The 24,724-nt window shown below is 46.7% G+C and overlaps 1 protein-coding gene across 1 annotated transcript in view; it reads left to right on the top strand.

Annotated features, from left to right (window-relative positions):
- LOC142591394 (fatty acid synthase-like) overlaps positions 1 to 24,724 on the top strand; it is a 76,206-nt gene that overhangs the window by 7,580 nt on the left and 43,902 nt on the right. Inside the window, exons 2-9 of the mRNA XM_075703721.1 lie at positions 3,592 to 3,731; positions 6,150 to 6,476; positions 9,925 to 10,125; positions 10,678 to 10,800; positions 10,971 to 11,204; positions 11,757 to 12,058; positions 13,257 to 13,643; positions 15,067 to 15,256. Of these exons, the coding sequence (XP_075559836.1) occupies positions 3,592 to 3,731; positions 6,150 to 6,476; positions 9,925 to 10,125; positions 10,678 to 10,800; positions 10,971 to 11,204; positions 11,757 to 12,058; positions 13,257 to 13,643; positions 15,067 to 15,256 (1,904 nt within the window). The remainder of the gene's footprint in view (positions 1 to 3,591; positions 3,732 to 6,149; positions 6,477 to 9,924; positions 10,126 to 10,677; positions 10,801 to 10,970; positions 11,205 to 11,756; positions 12,059 to 13,256; positions 13,644 to 15,066; positions 15,257 to 24,724) is intronic.

Below are 24,724 nucleotides of genomic sequence, written 5' to 3'. Positions count from 1 at the left end.
CCAAGTTAGCGTCAAACTCGGCGTGGTTGCTGAGTGGCTATGGTGTTGGGCTGCTGAGCACGAGGTCGCGGGATCGAATCTCGGCCACGGTGGCCACGTTTCGAAGGGGGCGAAATGCGAAAACACCCGTGTCCTTAGATTTCTGTGCAGGTAAATGAACCCCAGGTGGTCGAAATTTCCGGAGTCCTCCACTACGGCTTGCCTCATAATCAGAGAGTGGTTTTGGCACGTAAAACCCCATAATTTTAAGTTAGCGTAAAAAAGGTCAGAAGGTCGGCCATCATTCAGTACTGCGTAAGTCTCCTTTTCGGCGAGAGATTTGCCTACCTAAACAAAGAAAGGTTCGCTTTATTGTTGCCTTCATCGCTGTTTTTTTTCTTTTACGTTAGAGAAAACAAATTTGTTGTTTTGAGAAACTTAGGCCCCGGCTCATATATATATATATATATATATATATATATATATATATATATATATATATATATATATATATATATATATATATATATATATATACGTGTGTGTGCGTGTGCGTGTGTTACTGGCATTGCTAAAGCGCACGCACCTCCTAATGGAAACGCCGAGGGATAATCATGAGCAGCTTCTTTTAAAGTTTCCTCTTTGGCCTCGCCCCCATTCTCGGTCCCACGCATACGTCCTATACGCGCACCATCTCCAGATGTCGCGGCAAGGCGCTAATCTTCCTGCTTCGCGCCCTCCTCGCGTCTCGCTGCACACGGCCTCGCAGCGCAGAAAAGAGAGGCGTCGCGGCAGACATGTTTGCGCCGTCCGTCGCCTCGCAAGGAAAACATCCGCTCGCGCCGACGTCTCACAGGACGGTCGCCCTGCTTACGAACGTCAGTATGCGGAGACGTTGTCACGGGCGACACGGCTCAGCAAAGCTTAATTCTTCGTTGACGGATCGTCAGGGCGTCCGTTCGGTTTCCTATAGTGATATTTGCGAGTCAGTCGCTGCGGCCTAACGACACTTCCTTTGGAGGGCCGTACTATTAATATAATATTTCCTTTCTAGCTGCGCTCTTCATTGTTTTTGTCGAAATGGATAATAGGAGAGGTTGGCGCCTCCGCGACGACACCGGCTACTCCTTGTCACTTAGCAAAGGAAGCAAACATTCCCCCCCCTCCCAATAAACAGAGAGAAAAATGTCGCCAAAATATGGCACCCAGTCGAACACCAGATGTATAGAAAACGATGCAGTCCAACAGTACACGAATCGCAAAGTTTGTGCTTAAGTTCAGTACACGTACGCGTATATAAAGTCAACTATTTCTAACGATCAAAACACAGAACGCAAGCAATTACACACGGCTTAAAAAACACGATCACCACGTAAATCAATTTTGAACACAGAACGACATTTACATCACTCAACTTATTAGGATAAACTGAAATTTAATGCTTCCCCAAAATGTTTGTCTCCTCGAGAAACTTTCTCAGGGCAAGAAGTGCGCTGTTCTGAAGTGCTGCAATAGACCATGTGCCAATTTTCCTTTCTTTTTTTAGAGTGGATGGTGTTCTGGTGCAAAAGCAATACCATTTGTGGTGAATCACATTTAGTGCACTCGAGCAAGGGATACGCGTCGACCTGTATACGCGTTGATCTACTGTTTCTAATTTTCCCTTATTTTTTTTTACTTCTATCTACCTTGCGGGTTTCAGGAGAACCATTACGTCGTAGTGGGGGATACAACGAGTAAATTTGTAGTAGTGCCAGTTGCCGTGCGGCTACCATGAACATGTGCTCTCTTAGACATAATCCCCTCGAGCCATAACTCTTCACCTCTGAAAGAGAGACCAGCCAGCTAGTGTCCACTTACAGCTTAATGATTTTGCTCCGATAATGTAAATGCTAGGGGTAATTGGAAAACAAAAGCTCCTTCTTTTTCTTCAAGCTAAATTATGACCGTTGTCTGCGCATCGATATCATAGCCACCCACAAGATTTGCCAAAGCGTTCAGGTTTCATCCGCAAACCAGCGACACAAAGACAGATCTGCACGGAGAAAACAGCCGTTCTAAATACGCAATACCACTTCACGTCCCGGAAATCACCAAACTTAATTTGCTGGTGCATGCTAATTGCGTTTGAGTCGGGTAGCCCTACGTACAACCTTTTATTCATACGCTGTCACCGACATTTTTTTATAGCTGAGAGACACGCTTATTCCGTTTTGCCTACGCCTGCCGCACAAGAAGGAGCAGGCGAGTATGGCAAGAGCAGATGTCGGTGACCTGATTCGCTTCTACCGTGGTGTCTTCAACAAGTGTTTGGGGCGATGCGAAGATTGGTTTCCAACTTGTGATTTTGTATCCTGCGTCCACGTGCCGGAGTTCCTGCCTAATGAGTCAGGCTCGACAGAGGAACTCTGTGCCTGTGTGGTGAGGCACAAGCGTCCATCCATACGAATCAGAAGTACCTCCATATCGTAGCCAAAGCAAGGTTGTCGCTTCCAAAGTAAATTGGTTGCTCATCTATCAACTTCCGAGGCAACGCAGGAAAAGAGATGTAGAGATATGAGAGGTGTAGCGCTCGGGCGAAACTAACGTGAACTTTCAAACGCATGTACTAACAGCCATAATTGTTTAACTCAATTATACCTCAACGAAATTTGGAAATACGCCACACTGTGACTTCTACAAGGCGCAAGTAACCGTGAAAGGCTGACACATCAGTGATTGCAGCCTGCATTTGACACGATACTCCCTCCTGTCCTGGCGCACACTCATTCCGTCTTCCTCCTTTGTCGGTGTCATCGTCCTCAGACCGAACGATGACACCGTCACGATGACACAGTGGTTCGTCTTATTATTACTTTTTGGCAGACGCCATTGCAGTTGCACCTCGCTGTTCATCACGCAGCTCCGCATCGATCAATTGTTTTCGCTGCGGATACGACGCAGATTGGACACAACTCGAAGGCGGGGACGTGGAAGCGTCCTGCGTGGCGTGGAATAATAATAATAATAATAATAATAATAATATTTGGGGTTTTACGTGCCAAAACCACTTTCTGATTATGAGGCACGCCGTAGTGGAGGACTCCGGAAATTTTGACCACCTGGGGTTCTTTAACATGCGCCTAAATCTAAGCACACGGGTGTTTTCGCATTTCGCCCCCATCGAAATGCGGCCGCCGTGGCCGGGATTCGATTCCGCGACCTCGTGCTCAGCAGCCCAACACCATAGCCACTGAGCAACCACGGCGGGTCGGCGTGGAAAAGTGCGAAGCCATTAGGCCAAACGTGAGGTTTTGAGGATTCGCTTATAGGTTATTAGCTGGTACATGTAAATATTGTTTCGTCATCTTTTTTTTTCACGAATGAGTCCCCGACGCTTTCACGTACTATATCAGGTATTCCATATTTCGAAAAATTTATGGCCCTGCTCAAAACCTCGCAATGCCGTCCACCCCAAGCGAACGACGCTTTGCCTTCGACCGAGCGAGAGCTGACGAGAAGAAATCTCCCGCTTTCGAACGGTACTTGAACATCGCTATGATGCCTTTTGCTGGCGCTTTTGGTGAGCCATTTAGATTGTATGTGTTCGTCTTCATTTTTTTTTTCGCGCAGGAATAAAATGGCGGAAGAGGAGTTCGCGATCACGGGTTTCTCGGCCTATTTTCCGGGAGCCGACCACCTGGTGGAGTTTAAGGAGAAGTTATACGCCGGTGTGGACTTCGTCACAGATGAGGAGATGCGCTGGCCTCGAGGTATGTGAATATAAAATAGCCTAGAAAGCGTGTTTGCGCTCGTGCTTACAGGAATGTTCGCAATGTCTGCTGCTGATTGGAGAAGAAACCCTATGCAGCGTTGCAGCATAGGGTTTCCCCTCAGGCCAATATGGCCGGCAGGCAGTCACACATTCGATAGATTCCTTATAAGGTATCTCTCGAACTCTCGAATACGGCATCGAACTATATAGTGCAACGCTGTGTAGAAATATGGAGGGCGCGCTAACACAGTAACAACAGAGTTGGTATATCAGAAATGGTTCGCTTATCTCTCAGGTTCGTTGCTCTCTAGCGTTCTAAGAGTCTGCACTTATCAAGAACTGGTTCACAACCACATCGTTTACATGTTCAGCCAAAGACTAGCAACCCTGCGAGCAACCCTGCTAGTCCTACGTACAACGCAACGAAGCAGGTCATTTGCGTCTGTTTGTGACAATGCAATACGTGCTTCAGGAGCATGCATCGTTTTAGGCTGTCTTTGCTTCCGCGCCTGCTTGCTTCCCGATCACGTCAATGCGTTTACGTATGCACTGAAAGACGATAACGTAACGTTTTCTTTTTCGCATTGTCAAGGCGTTTCGAATTCTAGAGCCAAGATATAGTATGGGCCTCGTCTTATGCTGCAATTAATGGTTTGAAGAGCTGGCTTAGCATCGCATAATGTTGTCAAGTAGGTTCCCCTGAGAAAAATCCAAATGCCTCGCCGATTGCAACACATACTGAGGCAGTTGGTGTTCACTTACGGCATAATTTCAACCGTCAAGCGATGATGATTATGCGGGATGATGACTGCAGCGGAGGTGTATGGCGTGGCGGATTCATCAGTGTACACATACCAAGTACCGCCTAACATAGCATAAACTTAAAGTCGGGTAAATTGCTCGTGGTCAAAGTATGGTTGAACTTGGGTCTTTTTTGTAACCCCAGATGTCTAACCAAATACCGAGGCAGGACCCGCGAAAGTGTTCTGGGAATAGTATGGGGAGAGAATCGTTAAACTGCCATACTCAGTTTATTCTTTTATCAAACGATTTTTCATAACGTGCATTGTAATGACGGAAACTTGCATAAAGCTGTGAATACTAGACGGTGTACACTGCCGTGGAATAATGGTAACATCGCTGTTCATTATTCAAAATGCATTCAAAATTCGATTCGATTCGCTTCTGACACTACATGGTTCACTATAAATAAGGTCACGAAATTCAGTATTCGTAAACCCCCGGATGTTTTCACCACCATGTTACTGCTTTTGCACCGTAACTATTCCCCACCGCCGTTGTCCATTTATTCAAGGTTCCTACCTTAAAACTGGTGCGCAGATCTCTAGAATAATAGCCGTTGAAGGCTAATCAGACTAATTTTTTTGGTAACGAGCCATACGAAGAAAACATTTCCCATTGCGATGCGAGAGTTGTCATTCAGCTGAAATTATCATGCAGCTACGAAGGACGCAGATTTCTTTTAAACAAAAAACCTTCGATGTTGAAAGGACATTAGAGCTGGTCCGAAGATGGAGCCCGCCCCACCCTCAGCCGTCATTTCGGAGCAGCTTCCTTACTATCTCCGCAATCCAGCAGGTTAGGGGATCTCAGAGCGAGGGCCTCTTGATCTACAGCTTGAAGCATATGGAACCACGAATGGCCACACTTTAACTAATTTAATTAGGCAGTACTCCTTTAATTTGCAGGTCACTCCAAACTTACCTGCTTGTTAGCTAATTTTGTTAGAGTGACTGACCCGAAAGGCGGCAGAGCCTGTTTCCTCGTCAGGAACAGGACAAGCCCTTTTCAACTCGAACGCTTTCTTTGTCAGGAGCCCGATTTGGTTCATTTTGTAGGCTTTGCTTAAATTTCACATTCCCTTCCTTTCAGGAAAGTTTCAAGGTCTCGTAGCTATCGGGCCTCGCTAGCTGTAAACACAGTAACACTCCCTTATAGCACGAACTAGACCAGCTATAGCGATCTTGCACTTGCTGTTGCTATCGCACATATTTTTCTTTCCAATAACACTACTACTGACAGTGTAAATAATTATGTTTCTATCTGTAATTATGGCTGCACTTGAGAGTAAGGAGCACACAAAACAAGGCGTGCAAACTAACTATACAATCAAATGAGCGAGGAAATATGCAAAATAACCAAGCTAGCAAGCAGACAGAAAGAGAAACAAAACCACCTTTCAAAAAAGCAACCAAGCAAGCAAATAAATAAATCAACCAAGCAAGCGAAAGGACACAGAGGCAAAGAAACAACACAATCAAGCAAGCAGACAGACAAACACTGCCATTGCACCAAGCAAGCAAACAAACATCTCATTTAATAGGTGAACGAACAAATCCCCTCAAAAGGGCAATGAGTAGGCGCGACCACTCTGCGTGTTCGTGTTCTTCGACAGGTCACCTGGGCCTTCCCGAAAGAATGGGAGCGATCCGCGACCTGACCCTCTTCGACGCGCAGTTCTTCGGTGTGCACCCGAAACAGGCGCACAAGATGGACCCCCAGCTGCGACTCCTCCTGGAGACCTCGTACGAGGCGATTGTGGACTCCGGCTACGATCCGGCCACCTTGCGCGGACGCAAGGTGGGCGTCTTCATCGGCGCCTCCGACTCCGAGATGTTGGAAGGGCTAACCGTGGACACGGACAAGATCGACGGATACGCGCTGGCCGGCTGCTGTCAGTCCATGTTCTCCAACCGCATCTCCTTTTCGCTCGACTTCCATGGTGAGCACCGATCACTGTTCTCCCTTCGTCCTGACAAACACGTTTCGCGTATAGGGATTCTCGATGGCGCAACTCTGACTTGGGATAGCGAGTTGTAGTTAACGATTGCAATGGTCAGGGTCATTTTGTCTGAAGCCCCTTGTAAGTCGTATTTAGTACAGGGAAAATCAGGCATCCGCCCAATCGTAGCGATTGCTACAAAGGAAACCCAGACGGGTTCCTCGAAAGAAAAGAGTCGCAGCTGAAGAAAAATTCGCGGTGGTCTGGGACTCGAACCCGGGACTACCGCCTTTCCGGGACAGCCGCACTACCACCATCTGAGCTAACCAGGCGGCTAGCAGACGGCAGGGTGAAGTCGAATTCGTCAACAACTCGAACTAAATGCAAGAGATTGACGTAGTAGTTGTGCGGAAACTCGCAAGGTGGAGAGAAGTAATAACTCACCCAATCGTAACAATTGCTACAAAGGAAACCCATACGGGTTCCTCGGAAGAAAAGCCTCGCAGTTGAATATTTATGTCGTATGTTGTTCAATGGGGGTTGAAGGAGGCAGTGGGAGCTCAACCCCACAGCATCATGAACTTCGTCAGTAAGCACCAGCCGGCTACCTCCTCCTACTAAACATATTCCAGGCGTGTTATCATGGCCCTTATCAGCGACCCAACCATTTTTACTGTATCCTTATACCTGAAGTACACCAGGAGCCACTGTCCTTAATCATGAAATGTTAACGCAGCAAAGGCCCCACGCATCTTTATTACTATGCGTGACTAATTACGACCGAATCGGCCCAGCTGTGCCACATAATTTACTTTCATCGTCACCAATACTGAAATCACACGAATCAGACAGACGTTTTTTTATGTGTGGCATCGTATACGGCGCACTTTTATTCTTACAGACACGGCTGTGAGCTTTAGTGAGACGCAAGCTGAGAGGAATTAACCCGCAGTCCTCAGTCCCCAGTGGCTCTGGAGTCACTGACCAAGGCGGCGGTCAGACCTGCAATGCGGCAGAGGGTGCTAAGGATCTCTGGATCCGGACAGGCCGCCACTAGAAACTGAACCTGGTAATGTTTAACACTCAAACCCTCTCGAGTAAGGATAGCTTAGCAATGATGCTCTTTGAGGAATTATCAGGCGTTGCCTGGGATATCATTAGCTTTAGTGATTTTAGAAGAACTGGTGAGGCTTGTACAATGCTGTCTATAAGGGCCTTTTCCTATGCTACAGAGGCCTTCCAGATAAAAGAACACGGGGGAGCATTTCCAATTCATAACGACATAGAAGGCAACATTCATTCATTCTGGAGCGTTAATGAGAGGGTAGCAGTTGTAATAAAGCTAAATTGGAGATATAGATTAAAGGTAACACAAGCCTATGTTCCCACCTCCAGTCGTGATGATGAAGAAATGAAATAGGCTTATAAAGATGTTGAGTTAGCGATGAGAAAGGTGCAAGCTCAGTATGCCGTAGTCATGGGAGCCTTTAATGCAAAAGCGGAGAAAAGGCAGGCTGGTGAACAAGCAATTGGCTACTACGGCACCGATTCTAGTAAAAATAAAGGAAAGATGTTGGTAGAATTTAGGGGAAAGAACGCCAAACAGTGAATAGCGTCTTCGGGTAGCGCAGTAAGACAGAAAGTGGACCTCGAAAAGCGCTAACGGATAAACAAGAAATTAAATAGATTACATACTTTCTGTCGATCCCAGCATAACAAGATGCAGAAGTGTTAGGTAGACTAAAAGGCAGTGACGATATGCTAGTAAGGCCTAGGATTCTTCTCCATTTATATGGCTTTCATTGATTATTAAAATGCATTTGCTTCAGTATAGATACCAGCAGTCATGGTGGAATTGCGTAATTAAAGAGTACAGAAGGCATACGTGAATACTTTGGGACATATCAGCAGATGTCACGGCTATCTTGTTTCTTCGCAAGAAAAGTAAAAAGTCATCTATCAAGACAGGGTATAGGGCGAGAGGATGCAATGTCTCCAATGCTATTCACTGCTGTTTATAAGTATTCAAGCCATGAGAATGGAAGGCATAGGAGTGAGGAACAATGGCGAATATCTAAGAAACATTCGGCTTGCAGATAATATTGTTCTGTTCAGCAACACTGGGGATGAATTGCAACAAGTTATCGAAGTGTTGAAGACTAATATGTCGAAGACAAAGGTACCGTATATACTTGCGTAAGGATTGCGATTTTTTCACAATCCTGACGACTTTCGGCCCTTACACGGGACCGAACCTCTTGGGCGACTTGTCCACACCCCGGATATACCCCATTGCATCAGAGGTGAACGCACAGTTCTCGCCATCTAGTAGCTGCACGCAGAAGTATGCAGCACGCGACAATAGGTCGATTTGCGTGCGCGGCCTTGGGGCATCCAACGCGATAGCTTCACCGATGGAATTTTTTCTCCAAATATTTGGCTGCCAAGATTGGGGTGCACCCCTTACACAGTCTATACCGTAATGTTCAATAACATGGCAAGGAAACAAGAATTCACGATTGCCAGTCAGCCTTTAGAGTCTGTGCAGGAGTGTGTCTGTCTTGGTCAACTACTCACAGAGCACTTTGATCATGAGAAGGAAATTGACAGAGCAATATAACTGAGACGGAGTGAAAGGAGCGTCACCAGGAAATCCTGCCTGGGAGCTTATCATTGTTGTTGAAAAGTGCACAATCATTGCGTTATAGCGATGCTCACATATAGAGCAGAAACTTGGAAGTTAACAAAGAAGGTCGAGAACAAGTCAAGGACAGCGCAAGGAGTGATGGAAGGAAAGCGTTATGCTAAAGCCATGAGACTGGAAGAGAGTAGTGTGGATCGGGGAGCAAGCGGGGATAGTCGATAGTCTAGTTGCCGTTTAGAGCGTAGGGCAGATGACCGGTGCACCACTAGAGTTAGAAAAGGGGTGCAAAGAGAAGGTAAACACCGTTGAGCACAGTAGAAAATTAGCTGTGGTGATGAAATTAGTAAATTTGTAGGCCCAAGTTCCAATCAGCTAGCGAAAAACAAGGGTAATTGGAAATCGCTGGGAGAGGCCTTCGTCCTGCTGTTCCCATAAAATAGGATGATGATGAAGATGACGACAATGGTGATGGTGTTGATGACGAAATGGCGACGACGATGATGACGACGATGATGATGACATCTATGATGACCACGATGACCACGACGACGACGACGACGACGACGAAGGTGGTGGTGGTGGCGGTGGTGGTGAAACAGAAATGTGGATGTTGGAGTCCAACGCGCAGCGTAAAGAAGTCGAGACTACTATGGCCGAATCTGACGCTTCCTAAGTTATTGCCCAATAAATCCGTAATATTTTGCGAGTCTTGAAAGTCCACAGCATCGGAGCGTTTGTTTTGTCACCTCGAAAGGTGATTGACCAACCGCGTCCCAACTATTATTTCCACTGCTTTCCCGACAGGCCCGAGCATCACTGTCGACACAGCGTGCTCATCTACAATGATTGGCCTAAACCAGGCCATGCTGGCGCTTCGCTCCGGACAGTGCGAGGCGGCTATCGTGGGCGGTAGCATGCTCACACTCAAGCCCGCGTCGTCCATCAACTTTTGGCGCCTTGGTATGCTCTCCCCGGACGGCAAATGCAAGGTGTTTGACTCTGACGGTAAGTGATGCTATTGTAGGCGTGCGCTGCTGCAGACACATTGGTGCTGATGTTAATGTCAAGTAGAACGTCAGTGGCTGCCATGTAATAACTGTACTTTCACTCGGCGTCAGAAAAATGCGGTAAGCAGAAAGAGCTTAGTAAAATACTTAAGAAGTTGCCTGCTTTAAATTTGGGATCACTTATTAGTGTCTATTTCTGAGCTTTGACTACGACTTGGAAGTCAAGTAGCAGTGTTCTTGTTGCACGCTTTTGCTTCAATGGTGAAAAAAAAAAGAAGTGTTAACCTTAAACCTTGCGGAAATCGATGAAGTAATCACAATTTTGTGTGACACAGCAACAGCTGAAGTCAACTGACTGTGATGCATGTCATAAAAAAGCTTCGTGCGTAGCAAAGCACTGCTAACCAGCAGTCACCCGTAATCGGCGCACTTTGGGTGTAGCTGTAGGAGATCGCATGCCGTCATGGCGCGAGTATTTTCACACTTGTTCATTGCTGCGAGGACGCCGAAATGTTCTAAGACAGAGATACTTAACTCTATTCGAATGCAGGAAACGGATACGTCCGCAGTGAAACCGTAGGCGTCTTCTTTCTTCAACGAGCTTCTGAGGCCCGTCGCATATATGCCAAAGTTATCAACGTCAAGGCCAACACGGATGGCTACAAGACCGAAGGTACGCGTCACCTAACAAGGTCTGTCTTCAATTAAGCACCGAGCTCGAGATCCTGAGGCATGTACTTACGTAGGCGGCTGTGACACCATTTTACGCTGCGCTCACGCTGACTATAGCAGCTCAGTGGTAGATACCGAAGATGACCACCTCTACTTGCTCCTACATTCCAGGAATCACCTTCCCGTCGTCCAAGCTTCAAGAGCGGCTTCTGCGCGAGGTGTACGCCGAAGCTAAAGTCGATCCACGCAAAGTCGGCTACGTCGAGGCCCACGGTACAGGAACCAAGGTTGGCGATCCCCAGGAGTTGAGCGCCATAAGCAACGTCTTCTGCGGACCCGGTCGTGAGAAGCCGCTCAAGATCGGCTCCGTCAAGAGTAACATAGGACACTCCGAGGGCTCCTCAGGTGATGACAAGTTGAATGTGTACTGCACATTGGTTACTGACCAGCTCAAATTTCAGTCCTTTTTTTTATATCTGTGATGTCGGCATTTAGCAGCAGTGCCATCTGTCGGCGATAGGGTCTGGCTAGGTCAGTGCAATAAATTATCACTTATTCTTGGACAGATGAGCAGGAAAGGAGTGCTGAACAAACTGTTCTGATTGAGTAGTGTTTATCTGCCGCTGAAGTCGCAAGTCCAGTGTCCAACTTGTGCCCTATTTGAAACCTTCTTCTCGCAACAAGCCCTTAGAAACACACTTTCTGCTCCTTTAAAATTTGTCACATCACTGTCTGTGCGTTATAGCATCAAGTGACAGCCCACGTATGTCTCCTAGCATGAAGCATAGAAGCCTACGGCCTTCTTTCTTCGCCGTTTGACTTCAATCGACGGAATATTTTCTTTTCTTACTGGACCTTGCGCCTTCATCACCTCCACGTCTTCAAGTTTCTCCGGCGTACCCGGTCGAAGTCTGAAGTGAATCCTTCAGTTCATGTTCGTTCTATTCTTGCTACCAGGCATTGGCTCAATGGCCAAGGTTATCCTGGCCCTGGAGACAGGCACCATCGCTGGCAACCTGCATTTCAAGGAGGCCAACCCCAACATCCCGTCTCTGCACGACGGCACCATAGAGGTGGTGGACAAGCCGTCCCCGTTGCCAGGCAACCTGATTGGCATCAACTCGTTCGGCTTCGGCGGCGCCAACGTACATGCCATCCTGGAGGCGAACCCGGCGCCCTGCGTGGACACCCTGCCACGCGAGAAGCCCGAGCTGCCAAGATTGGTCCTCATGGCTGGCAGGAACAAGGACTCACTGGAGGTCAGTCTCGCTTTCAATATTGCCGAGTGCTTGGGGTCTGCTGCGCGAAAACGATTCTGATGCGAGTTTTTAGAGATGTCGGAGCATGCTGCAGTAGTTTAAAATTCTTTTCGTGCTATCAATGTTGCAAAGCTCGGGTGCAATCAGCGTGTGGCCGCTCGCTTTACTTCATCGGATTATAAACCTAAGCCACCATGCTGGAGCGATTTCAGCTGCACAGGCTACAAGTTCGCCGTAGAATTTCTAGATTAAGGTTGCTTCTTTTTTACGCGCTGTATACCAACAATTTTGTTTTTATTCGTGAAACTAATCGTCTAACCCGACCCCACAATGTCTTCGAGAAATAATGGCTGTCAAGTTGTATGCCTTACACGAATGAAGCTGCTCCAACACTTTTTTTTTCCTCGTTTAGTCGGTGATTGGAACTCTCTACCCAGTGCTATGGTAGAGCGTATTACTAATGATGCTCATCAAGATTTCCTAAAAACACCTTAACCCTCCCCTGCTTAAACATCTGTAGATGCGTGCTGTATTTGTAAATAAATGAATAAATAAAAGTACATTGATTCAGACATTCTTGTCATAACACCTCGTACTCCCAATCTATCGTTCTCTGTCATGGATTCCTGGCCGGTTGTTCTTACGTTTTTGCCACGGTAGCCAATTATGCACCGCCATGCAGATATTACGCCATTGGTCCTACACACAGTACAGTACTGGAGTGCTGTTCTGGAAGTTGTCAAATCCCGCCATACCACCATAGTGTCATACCCGCTAGTTTGTAAGCTATGATTGGCCCGCGGGGCTGCTACGGCCTCTGCAATTAGTTGAAAATGCCAACGTGACGGAATGCGAAGGTCTCCAGGAAGCACTGCCGCTCTGATAGAAGTAGTCGCCGTGGTTAATTCATTCATACACCTTTACAGCTGACACTGTAATGACGTTATGACAGACACGTCTGAGCCTGTACGACTGTCAGTGTAGAGCGACCACCGCAGACTTTGCATTGCGATACTGATAGACTTCGCAGCGTCACTATACTACAACCTTGATGTACTACAATGTGCCATTGTGAGGTACATGGTACGCGTCGTAGCACAGTTTTAATGACACCGCCTGGGTTCTCCGTTTGCAATAGGTGTGCCTTCAGTTCATGTGCCTTCTGCGTCGTTCCTCTCTCTCTCTCTCGATCACGCAGCGTACTCTGAACCGAGTCGAAGCCGAGGGACCATACCCGGACTCGGCGTACGCCCTCCTAAACAAGGTCGGTCAACCAAGCTTATACCAGTTCCCGTACCGAGGTTTCGCCGTCATCCGCGTCGACGGTTCCGGCCAGGAAGCCGTCAAGGTGGCCGAGCAGGCGCCGTTCGAGAAGCGGCCCCTGTGGTTCGTCTTCACTGGCATGGGCTGCCAGTGGAACGGCATGGCGCGCCAGATGATGCAGTTTGACGTGTTCGCCCGCTCCATACGCAAATCTCACGAGCTGCTCGAGCAGTTTGGCATCGACCTCATCGACCTGGTGACCAGCGACAACCCTGCCAATCAAACCTTGGTGTCGCCGTTCGTCTCCGTCGCCGTCATTCAGGTGCGTCTATTTGGGGGCCCTACTAGTTGCACTCCGGTAAGGAAACTGCCTTGTCGCAATAAGCAACGTGACAGCCCTTTGCAAAAGAACAGTGGATGGCTAAGACAATGCCGCATACCGTATCCGTTGCTTCCACGGCCTAGGCACAAGCTTTCATCTCCGAAGGCGAAGGGAGGTTTAGACGCAATGGGGTTTCCCTTCAGCCATGGCGCATACCTGGTATTAAAACTTGCAAAGAGTCAAATGCAATGCAATAAAAATGACTTCGCGCTCAGTGGAAAACAATCAAAACATCTATGCAAGAATCAAAGGAACGAAACTCTTTTGAAAGGCATAAAAATTTATTAACAATGTAGCACGCGTTCATATTACGACGTCCGAGAGAGGAAGCTTCCGGAGAAACAATGTCCGGAATGCAGAAGTTCAATTTAAGCTGCCGAAGTGGCGCTTCTAAAATGTGCGTTTGCTAAAATTTGAGTAACAGTGCGAGCACCAGAAAGAAAAAATCAAGCGCTTCAACGTTTCCGCGGAATGGACACAAGGCAAAGGGTGCCGATTCCATTTTACTTTACTTTTGATACGAAACTACGGGATGCGATAGATTCTCTCACTATAAGAAGACCCTGAAACACTTTTTCTAACTAATCATAGAATGACCCCATTATTGAAGGACGTCGTCTAACGAATCTCATGAAGCAAAACTTTTTTTTTCCAATCCTTCGACTATAAGTGGAGGTACCGCACCGACACCCGGCTTCCTCTGTCTTTTCGTCTCCGCTAGCGCGCTGGAAGCTACACAGCACAGAAGCCTGGAGGGCAAGGCTACAGCCGAAAGTTGTGTTTCGCGGCTGCGGTAGCGATACGCTACGTAGCAGGATACCGCCATCACGGAGACCACGTGCAGCAGACGCAGCTACGCGCAGTGATTTGTCTTTTTTGAGATCGCAGACATAGGTAATTTTCCGTTATATAACTCTAAATTAGCAATTATTATCTATTACCGAGGATGCTCTAGCGATCACTAAATCAGCCAATAGCATTAGTAGGTCTAGCAGCTTTCGACGTTCGCTGCACGGCGGCATTGCGGAAGCGAGAGCAAGCGATTTTTGTCGCCGGTGTTTGACTCGAGATTTTAAATTCCCTATAGCAAGCACTGCAGCGATATCTTGGCTAACACGTTCACAGCAGCCTCTACGACAAATCGGCAACGTTTTCTTACGATGCTCAAAAAGTGTTTCACGGCCCCATTTAACTAGCGGATACGGACGAGCTCTAACCCCCGCGCGCGGAACCTTCTGAACTTTGTGCATGCCACCGGCTTAGTCACCCTAGCTGTTTTAATCCTTCCTTCCCCATCTCTAGGCCTGTGGGCCCCTTCTATTAGAAATAAGGTACAACTTGTGTTGTCCTGTACCGCCCGTAGGTGGCGCTTGTTGACATGCTTCGTGCCATTGGTGTCCATCCGGATGGCATTTTGGGTCACTCGGCGGGCGAGACCGGTTGCGCTTACGCCGACGGAGGCTTCACCGCAGAGCAGACTGTGTTGTGCGCTTACTGGCGAGGCCGCTGCGTTGAGCTGGAAAAACCGCCAAAGGGTGCCATGGCAGCAGTCGGTAAGTTTTACGAACGTCGTTGAAATGTTTCGTTTCTTCTTTTTCTTTCTTTTCTGAATGCAGCACGACTGCTGTATAGAGTGTGGGTCTATTTTTTTTATTCTTTGTACCGCTAACATATGTTTTTTTTTTTAATTGTCTGCGGTACGTAGCACAAGTTTACTTATTGAGCTCGATTATTCTAAGACGCGGGCATTATTGGCTGCGATAACTCTAAATGAATAATTGACAAATTAACGAACTATCACTAATTAACTCGTAAACTGATTATGTTATGACACATATCGCAATTTACAAATTGTAGGCGCTGAGTTCGCAACTGATATCAAATTTGAACGAATTCCGAGGATGACACTAATCTTGAGATAAATGTTCCCGAAGTTTCCGACAAAATGCACTGGTGTTTAAGAATTCGGTTACCTACCGTGCATAAGAAGGCGTTTTAATAAAGAAGTAACTGGAACAACGGCGCACTTTTACCGAGAGTATTACGGCGCTTATCTCAAAACAGGCGCTAGTTCCAACATTCTCGCCTTGCAAGATCGCTGTCTTCAATTCGTATATCGCGGTATGGATCCCCTAATGTAATTAGTTGGAAACCTGAACAGTAACATTTTGTTAATTTAGACCAACATTCCTTTTCATTTCCAGTCTAAGTAATGTCCACCTCATCGAGTAATCGATGTCAAGGAGTACATGTGTGCTGCACATGCTACAGGCTATTTTTTTATCTAGTAACGTCGACAAAAAAAAAACTGGTATAATGTGGCTATGCGAATACGTTCGGGGCAACATAGTACAGTTGATCTGCTGTCATTCTGTCGAGTCGACACGCCAACAAGAGACTATAGGGTGCTTCAGTCGATATTCTTACTGTCCCGTAAGGCGCCATCGATCCCGGTGCCTGAGTTACTGTGCTCAGGGGTGAAGACGAGATGACTCCCAAGTATACCGGAATACCCAAGATGGATACCCAGTTACGCAAAAAATTCGAGCTCATGCGGCGTAGTTTTTGTTTATTATTACAAGTTGCTCACACCCTCAATTGCCTGCCGCGGTAGTTCAATGCCCACAGCGTCGCGCTGCTGGGCATTACCAGGTCCTGCGTTCGATGCCAGACATCATACACAGATGGCAAGACATCACAGACATCATACAGTGGCAGCACGAATGCATTGTGTCACTGCATGGTGACGAAGCAAAAAAAAAAAAGAAACAGTGCGACCATCGACGACGCAGGATCGATGACAAGCACTGCCGCATAAAACGTACGAGACAATATCGCGCGAAACAAAAAAAAAGAGGAAGATAAAGAGCTCTCTAAGCACATTATACATTGAAGAACAGTATTACCGAATATTTTTAATAAAACATAGGCTAAAGGAAGCGCTAGGAACAGTATAAAATTGTGCGCGACGTTGGCAATGTACACTGAAGGCTATTTGCTCCCGTTGTTGGCCCTGAGATGAACAATACGGCCTTCGTTCTTTTCTGCTGCAGTAATACCTTAATGGTTGGATGACCTTTTCAAAAATGCGTTCACGCGTTCGGCGATGTTAGGCATAGAAAATCTCGGGGAATGTAATATTTAAAGTTCAATAACGACGTAACTAGGAAGAAAATCATATTCAAGAAAGAAAGGTTATGTTCATAGACTTTGTAAGCTGTTCGTCTTATTGATTTTTCTGGCTGACCAATGAGCACCATAACGTTAGACGTGGTTGTCCATACCAGGTGACACTAAATGAAATATGACTGGCATATAGTCAGGTAAATGAGATTTAGTTTGCGTAGTAATTCATAGCCATATTTTAAAAAAATAACACGTAGCTTGACATCTTTGACGCAGTCTGCCGGTATGGATCGTAGATGTCGTTCACGCACCAGAAACAACTTCATAAGATTTAAAGTGATTTACAGCTTCTGCAACACGATCATTTAGGTGTAACACTTGATTTGAGGTTATCCAAAGCGGACAAAAAATAAGGCTTTATTCTTCTATTTCTATTTATAGTATGCCATTTGCTCCCGGTCAAGTATCAAATCTTTTGAGAACGGTAATGCTTCTAGTGACGAGCTCATATTCCAAAAAGCCCGTGGTGTCACACGCATATGACATATTGTATTTCATTAGCTATAGTCACAATTAGTTTCGCACTGTCGCCTTCAAACGCAGTCCACGACTCAGTTGAGGAATGTGACAACGAATTTTTCAGTGAAACAGGGAGGTTCACCACATTCATTCACGATAGACTGAAAGTTACGGCGTGTTGCGACGACAGTTCTTGCTGGGGGGTAATTTTGCCTGGACCCGCCGAGGTGGCGTAGGGACTTTCGCGTTGAGCCGCTAAGCCCGAGGTCGCAGGATCGAATCCTGACCGCGGCGGACGCATTTCGTTGGGGGCGAAATGCAAAAACGCCCGTGTGTCATGCATTGGACGCATGCAAACAAAAAAGATGCAGGTTGTCAGAATTAATCTCGAGCCACCCTGCTACGGCGTTCTAACACGTAAAACCCGATTATTTGAATATAACTTCACCTGGTCAGGGAGAAGCAACATAGAATGCTCTACGGTTAAATCAGCGAGGAAGAGCTACGAGGCCACCCTCATAGCGGACATCCTGTTCTCTAACGAGCACGTTACCATTGGAACATCGAGAAATATTATAGCCCGAACGACTCTCTCGGTTCTTGTATGCCATAACGATAACGCGCGCGCGTTCGATAAGGTTCTCGGTGGCGCTGAAGCAGAATTTCATAAGCCTCGGTGCGAGTTTCTCAGCAAGACATTTGTCCCGCACGTTCAAGGTGGAGAAGCCCACAATGACCCCTGTGTAACATTGTCGGGGCTTACCGGCAACCAATAAATGAACGTCACGTCTTCACGTTTTCAGATTCAAACAATCCCAGAGACAATTTGGACACGCGCTCGCTAACTTTTATCAAGCAAGCGTTCATCTTTTGTGTGAGAGATCACATAAAGGCCTAGTTTAGGCCGAAGACCACGCCATCCTAGGTCATTTAGTTTTGCCCTAATTGCAGCCATTTCTTCAGTTCCATTCGCTTTTTGTAGTTTGCCAACTCCTACCTGGAGAAATTTTGCTTCCTTTTTTCCGCTGTTACAATGAACAATAAATTTATTGAACTCAGCGGAGGCCTGCCTGGTGGACTTCTCAGTACCTTCCTCCTTTTGATGCAAGCGAATCAAGCAATTAATTTTTCTATTTATATGAAGCAATGACACCTGGATCATTGCTGACAGCTGTTTTGGTCGTCAATGCCGACGAACTAAAGAAAGCCCTTGTTAACAACTTGTAACCGTACTGCGCTGCTTAAATGTGTTTTGTTTGTTTTGATACCATCCACTCGTCTCTGTAACGTCTCGCCCCTGAGAGAAAATAGGTGAAATGAAATTAACTTTGTTGTGCGTGGGAGCGGATCTGTTCTCAAGCTCGTCCTCGTCTTAAGCTCGTAAGACCAGTGTCTCACAAACACTGGTGTTACGGTCAGCCGATTTACAATTACTGCAATGACAAGATCGATCTACATTGCCGCGTCGGAGTTCAAAACTGCGCGAGCTTCCTTGTTATGCACATGATGTAATGAAATTGACGATGCGTAACACTTCGTTTCGTCCCACCGGTGTTTCAATGTCGTAAGGAAGGCTTCGCTTGACAGCTTGTAAACGAAAGGTTTTCCACGTGGTGTATGAAATGGGTAATCTTTCCCGAAGGACTGCAGCCATAGTGGGCAAGAATGTCACGTGCCTTCTCTTCGCAACACTCAGCATGTGGGCACTTCTTAACACATTTCTTAGCAGCGCAAGAAACTCACACCTCGTACGATCGCAGACCCAGAGTGCCAGGCTGTAAATGCGCTTGTATTGAATTACCTTAGCCACAACCAACCGACCAGCCGTTCCTATCCGCGTCTTTTCATTCGCCGATATTCATCTGATACACCATGGTGGTAACAACTTTATTTCGTCTACAGAAAAGATTTGGTTAACTTTAGTGGGCTTCCAGGGTGCGTGAGGTGGCCGTCCGATCAGTTCCTCTAGTGCCACCTGTTATGGTAGTGAGGCCCTGTCTGTCGGCGACTTCCAAAGCCCAGCTGACGGCCTGCAGTTGAACCGCTGGGTCCGAGCTGGACACCGCATCCTCCCACTCTTGCTCGTTAGAGAGATGCCATTCTCTTTTCGGTTTTAGATTGTCGCAATCGAATAAAATGTGTTTTCAATCTGCCTTTGTGACCCCGCAGGGCTTACATTCGGGGGTGTAGACTCCTGGGTAGGCCTTGGAGTATATATAGGGGTTGGGGAAGGTGTTAGTTTGTAGCTTCCGCCAGGCCACTTGTTGATGTTTACTAAGGCTTCTGTCCGCCGGCGGGAGCGTCCTTCTGTTGTTTCTGTAGTATAATGTGATCTCGTGGTAGGTGGTCAAGATCTCTCTGGCCGACCTCAGGACCGGCTCGCCCACTGCCCGGTTGACGAAATCTCGGGCTAAGTTGTGGGCCGCCTCGTTCCCAGGATGCGACGCGTGGGCCGGAACCCATATGATTCTAATGGGTCTGGCGTTGAAATTTTGCGGTTTTAGGATTTGTGTGGCGGGTTTGTGGACCCTCCCTTTTGCAAAGTTTCGAACGGCTGCCTTCGAGTCGCTAAAGATCGTGTTTGCTTTAGTGCTTATAATGGCTAGGGCGATGGCCGCTTCCTCCGCCTCGTGTGCCTTTTTGCTCCGCACAGAGGCGGCTGAGATTGGTTTTAGGTCCATGCCCACGACGCCTATCGAAAAGGCATCGTGATTACAGAGCTCTGCAACGTCCGTACAGACTGCCTCCTTATGGTTTGAATATTGCCTGTGAAGGGCTTTGGCTCTCGCCTTCCTCCTTTCTTCGTGATGTTCGGGATGCATGTTTTTCGGTATTGGATCTATTCTCAGATACTTGTGTATGTCTCTAGGCATTTGCACGGCATCCGTCCCTATGCATTCTTGCCTGATATCCAAGGTCCTTAGAATGTGTCTTCCCGTGGGTGTTTTTGTTAGCCTGTCGTACTGTGCGATTCTGTGCGCCTCGACTAGCTCGGGAAGCGTGTTGTGTATGCCTAACATTAGCAGCCTTTCTGTTGATGTATACTTAGGGAGATGAAGGGCTGCCTTGTACGATTGTCTTATGAGGCATTCAACCTTGTTCTTTTCCGCTGCCTGAAGTTTGAGATAGGGGAGAGAATATACTATACGGCTGAGCACGAAAGCCTGCACTAGCCTCCTCGAATCTGTTTCTTTCATTCCCTGGTATTTATTAGCTATTCGTCTTATGAGCCTGTTGGTTTGTCCAACGCATGCGACTAGTTGGTTTAGTGTAGTTGTGTTTTTCCCGTTGCTTTGAATGTGCATTCCCAGAATTCTCAAGGTTTGTACTTCTGGAACTTTTGTACCATCAACCCTAACATCCAATTGTGCCGGGGGATCGTTTTTCTTAGGTCTGTGTCTGATAACTAGGAGTTCGGATTTTTGTGGCGAGCACGTTAGCCCGACTCTCCTGGCGCATCCGGTCACTATATTCGCTCCCGTCTGTAGCGTGTTCTCAATATCACCTTCGCTTCCCCTGACTATCCAGAGGGTGATATCGTCTGCGTAGAGTGCCGACGATAAGTTTGGTATGGCGGCAAGAAGCTTGGCCATGGGTATGAGGGTTATGTTGAACAGAAAAGGTGACAGCACTGACCCCTGCGGTGTGCCTTTGCTTCCTAATTGTAGTGTATCCGACTTGATGCTTCCGAATGTTATTTGAGCCGTTCCTTTCGGTTAGAAAAGCCTTGATGTATGAGTATATCCTCTCCCCCACGTTTAAGTCGGAGAGGGCATTCAGGATGGCATTGTGGGTGACATTATCAAAGGCTTTGGTGAGGTCCAGTGCCATTATTGCTTTAGTGTTGGTGTTATTCGTTGTGTTTATTACCGCTTCCGAAAGCCTGAGCATTATATCTTGCGTAGACAGGTTGGGCCGGAAGCCTATCATCGTGTGCGGAAAGAGATTGTGCTTGTCCATGTGGTCTTGTAATCTAGATAACGACACGTGCTCCAATAGCTTCCCTAAGCATGATGTTAGGGATATGGGCCTGAGGTTGCTTAGTTCGAGTTTCTTGTCTGGCTTGGGTATGAGAGTTACCTTGGCGTGTTTCCACGTCTCTGGCAGCCACCCATACTTCCAGCACTTGTTAAAGTACTCCGTGATCCCTTGAATAGAGTCCTCGTCTAGATTTCTTAGTATTTTGTTCGTCACCCCATCCGCTCCTGGAGCGGAGGATGTTCTAAGTTTCTGCATGGCCGCCTTTACCTCTGCTACCGTTATGTTTTCGTCAAGTTCAGGGTTGGGTTGCCGTTGTAGTTGGGAAGCGTCAGGTTTTTCGTTGTGCATAGGTATCGGTTTTGTAATTCCGTTATCATTTCTTCGTCATTAAGTGGGCTTGCATGAATTATGCGTGCTACATCCTTCTGGTGAGCGGCTCTGCTGTTTTCTGGGTCTAAAAGATGTCTCAGAAGGTGCCATGTGTCTTTGAGCCCCAATTTTCCGCTCATTTGATCACATGTTTGCCCCCATTGTTGTTTAACTAAGTTTTGAGAATGATTTTCGATTTCTCTTTCTAGTTTGGCTATTCTAATTCTAAGTTTTCTGTTGTGTTTTTGTTTCATCCATCTTTTTTGTAAGCTATTATGTGCCTGCCACATGTGTAATAATCTGCTATCAGCGGCTTTGTTTTCGGCTGCTATCTCTATCGTCTTAGTGGTGTGCTCTGCGTCGTTCAATAGTTTGTGAATCCATTCATTTAGGTTTGCCATATTCTTGCCATCTGCGTTACCCTGTCTCCTTTCTCTGAATTTATCCCAGTCTACCACTCGTGTCACCCTTCTTCTTTCCTTCTTGAGCGTACTGCTGGGTATAGTGGTCTCTATAATATAATGGTCGCTCCCTAGGCTTTCGTTCAGGTTGTGCCATTGTGCATCTACTATGTTTTTGCATAGGGTCAGGTCAGGGCATGTGTTAGCTTGCACACTGTTCCCTATCCTAGTTGGCACCAGCGGATCTGTCAGGAGCGTGTATCCTTCGTCCTGAACATATTGCCAGAGGCTAGTACCCTTCTTTAAATTTGTTCTGTAACCCCATGCCATGTGTTGTGCGTTCATATCTCCGACTACTATTAGGAGATTCGTTTTACTGATTTTTCTGGCTTCGTTCATGGCTGTTATTATGGGGGAGGATTTCGCCTTGGGGGTGCTATATATGTTTAGAATGAAGAGCGGGGCCTCGCTTCTTTTTAGGGGTATGACCTCTATCAGGAGGCAGTCTGCACCGTTCGATTGAATTTCGTGCTCTATTGCAGTTAGATTTCTATGGACCAAGAAGGCCGTGAGTGGTTTTTCTTCCTTGCCATTTTCATATGTTTTATAATCCCGAACCTTTACTTTTTTCTTGGTTTCTTGAAAAAGAAAAAATTCCCGATGTCATAGCTCTGATACACCATAACAAGTAGAACAACGAATAGAAAAGAACCACTCGGAATAAACCAGGGGCGCTATAGCTGAAAGCAACTCCAAGCTTTTCTATTCCAATTCAGCAATCAGCCTTCCACGATTGGTTAAAAAAATTATCGGGTCACACCCACTTCGCCTGTCTGTCGCGCAATGTCACGAAAGTCAAGATAACTCGGCATCTGATATGATGTGTACACGCCGATCATGCATGACCAGACCGAGCAAAAGAAAAGTCGTTATTTCTAATTCGACGCCTTTTCGCCATTATTCGTCTGCTAATGTTGTGTTCGCTTGTTTCCTTTTTATTTTGCCCTCATATTTACTAAGCACTTAACACCTGCCACAAGGTCGATTCAAATAGGTCGCGAAACTTCGGGCGAAAAGCGGTTCAGTACAGATTGTCACCGACATCAGCATGGGAGGTTATGGGAGAAGCGATTGAAGCGCGACTATGTTTGGAGGGAACAAACATTGGGAAAGAAAAACGCGTTTTTTAATTCAAACGAGACACAGTTAGATTCATTCAACGAAAATAAAAGTCCTAGTCAATTTTATATATTCGTGACGAGTTAAGAAAATACAAGTTTAATTTTATTATTATTAATAAATGCATTTCTTTTCAGCGCCTATCGCTACAGGGGGCGTTGACGCCACTATCACTCGCAATGCAATGCACGTCTTGAAATGGGCAGAAAGGCGCACTCGTAAAGTTCACCTGTTGAAATACGCCCCCCTCACAGTTTGTGTTTTCTTGCTTGTCGAAGTTTGTCTGAATTTGGTGACGCGGGTAGCTTCATCGCTTCTTAATCTGTTCAGTTAAAAGGAGTGGGTTACGACCGCCAGATGATTGTGTCGTTGTTTTCGTGAGACTGCGCTGGCCGACGGGCTTGGCATCCGACAATTGGATCAGCACTCTACACCTAAAGCTTTCGTCGGCCTCCAAAGAAAGTATGTTCTGTGCAGGGATGCGATTTCGACAACCGTATGGCTGGCCTTTTCCTGCATCGCTTTCCACGCTGAAAGCTCGGAACGCCCATCAAGTCGAATGGCGAGGCATTTGAATATATAGCTCCAAAGGAAGGACAACAAAACAAATTTCGCGCCTTCGAAAACAAAATGACGTCACTTCTGCTTTTAATGGACATGGCGTCACATTATTTTTTCTTCCGCCGGAAGTGTTCCCACCACATACAGATGGCGCTAAGCCACATGAACCACAGATGGACCGCCATGTTTTGAACGTATGCGCTCCTATGGAAGCTTCGCTACCAGGTATATTTACCTTGCCTGCCATTCGAGATGTAGCAACAAGCCCATTTCGCCGCAAGTGGTCAAACGTTTTCGGGCTGCACCCACTTCGTCTGTCTGTCACGCGACGGCCCAAAACCACGAACACCCACCGCGTCAAAGTGACGTGTACGCGTTAGAGGTGCACTAATATAGCAAACATACCTTATCTTTTTTTAATCGATGGAGGGGTTCCGGCTGTTAAATGTAATATACGTTCCGAAAGGATAGCAGATGGCTACCTGCCGATCGCTCAGGCACTGGCTATTCGCAGCTGCCAGAAAACATGAATTTATTTACGCATAATAAACTTCTTTATGTGGCAGTATAAGGTAATTATTGAGCCCTTTCGGCACCTATACGACACCGCTCTGCGAACCCTTCCTTGCTGAGCATCCATTTTAGCGGCATTCTTAACCTTCCGTTGCACGTCACCGCGATTTTCGATCATCCACCGCAAGCTAAGTAAGGGGAAGCCAACCTCCTCATCCGGTTATCTATTTTCACTGCGCTGGCTCGGCCCCATCGAAACCCTTTATGCTTCAGCATGCTCCTCGCCTCTTGTCAGCCAATCAGGTGAGAAAAGCCACTCAATGTAGGCAACCTTATTCGTTTGGAAAGCAAAGAGTGACCTCTTATAAACGA

Source organism: Dermacentor variabilis, chromosome 8, assembly GCF_050947875.1.
Source record: "Dermacentor variabilis isolate Ectoservices chromosome 8, ASM5094787v1, whole genome shotgun sequence".
In the NCBI taxonomy this organism is placed as follows: domain Eukaryota; kingdom Metazoa; phylum Arthropoda; class Arachnida; order Ixodida; family Ixodidae; genus Dermacentor; species Dermacentor variabilis.
This window is presented reverse-complemented; position numbering and strand designations above follow the sequence as displayed.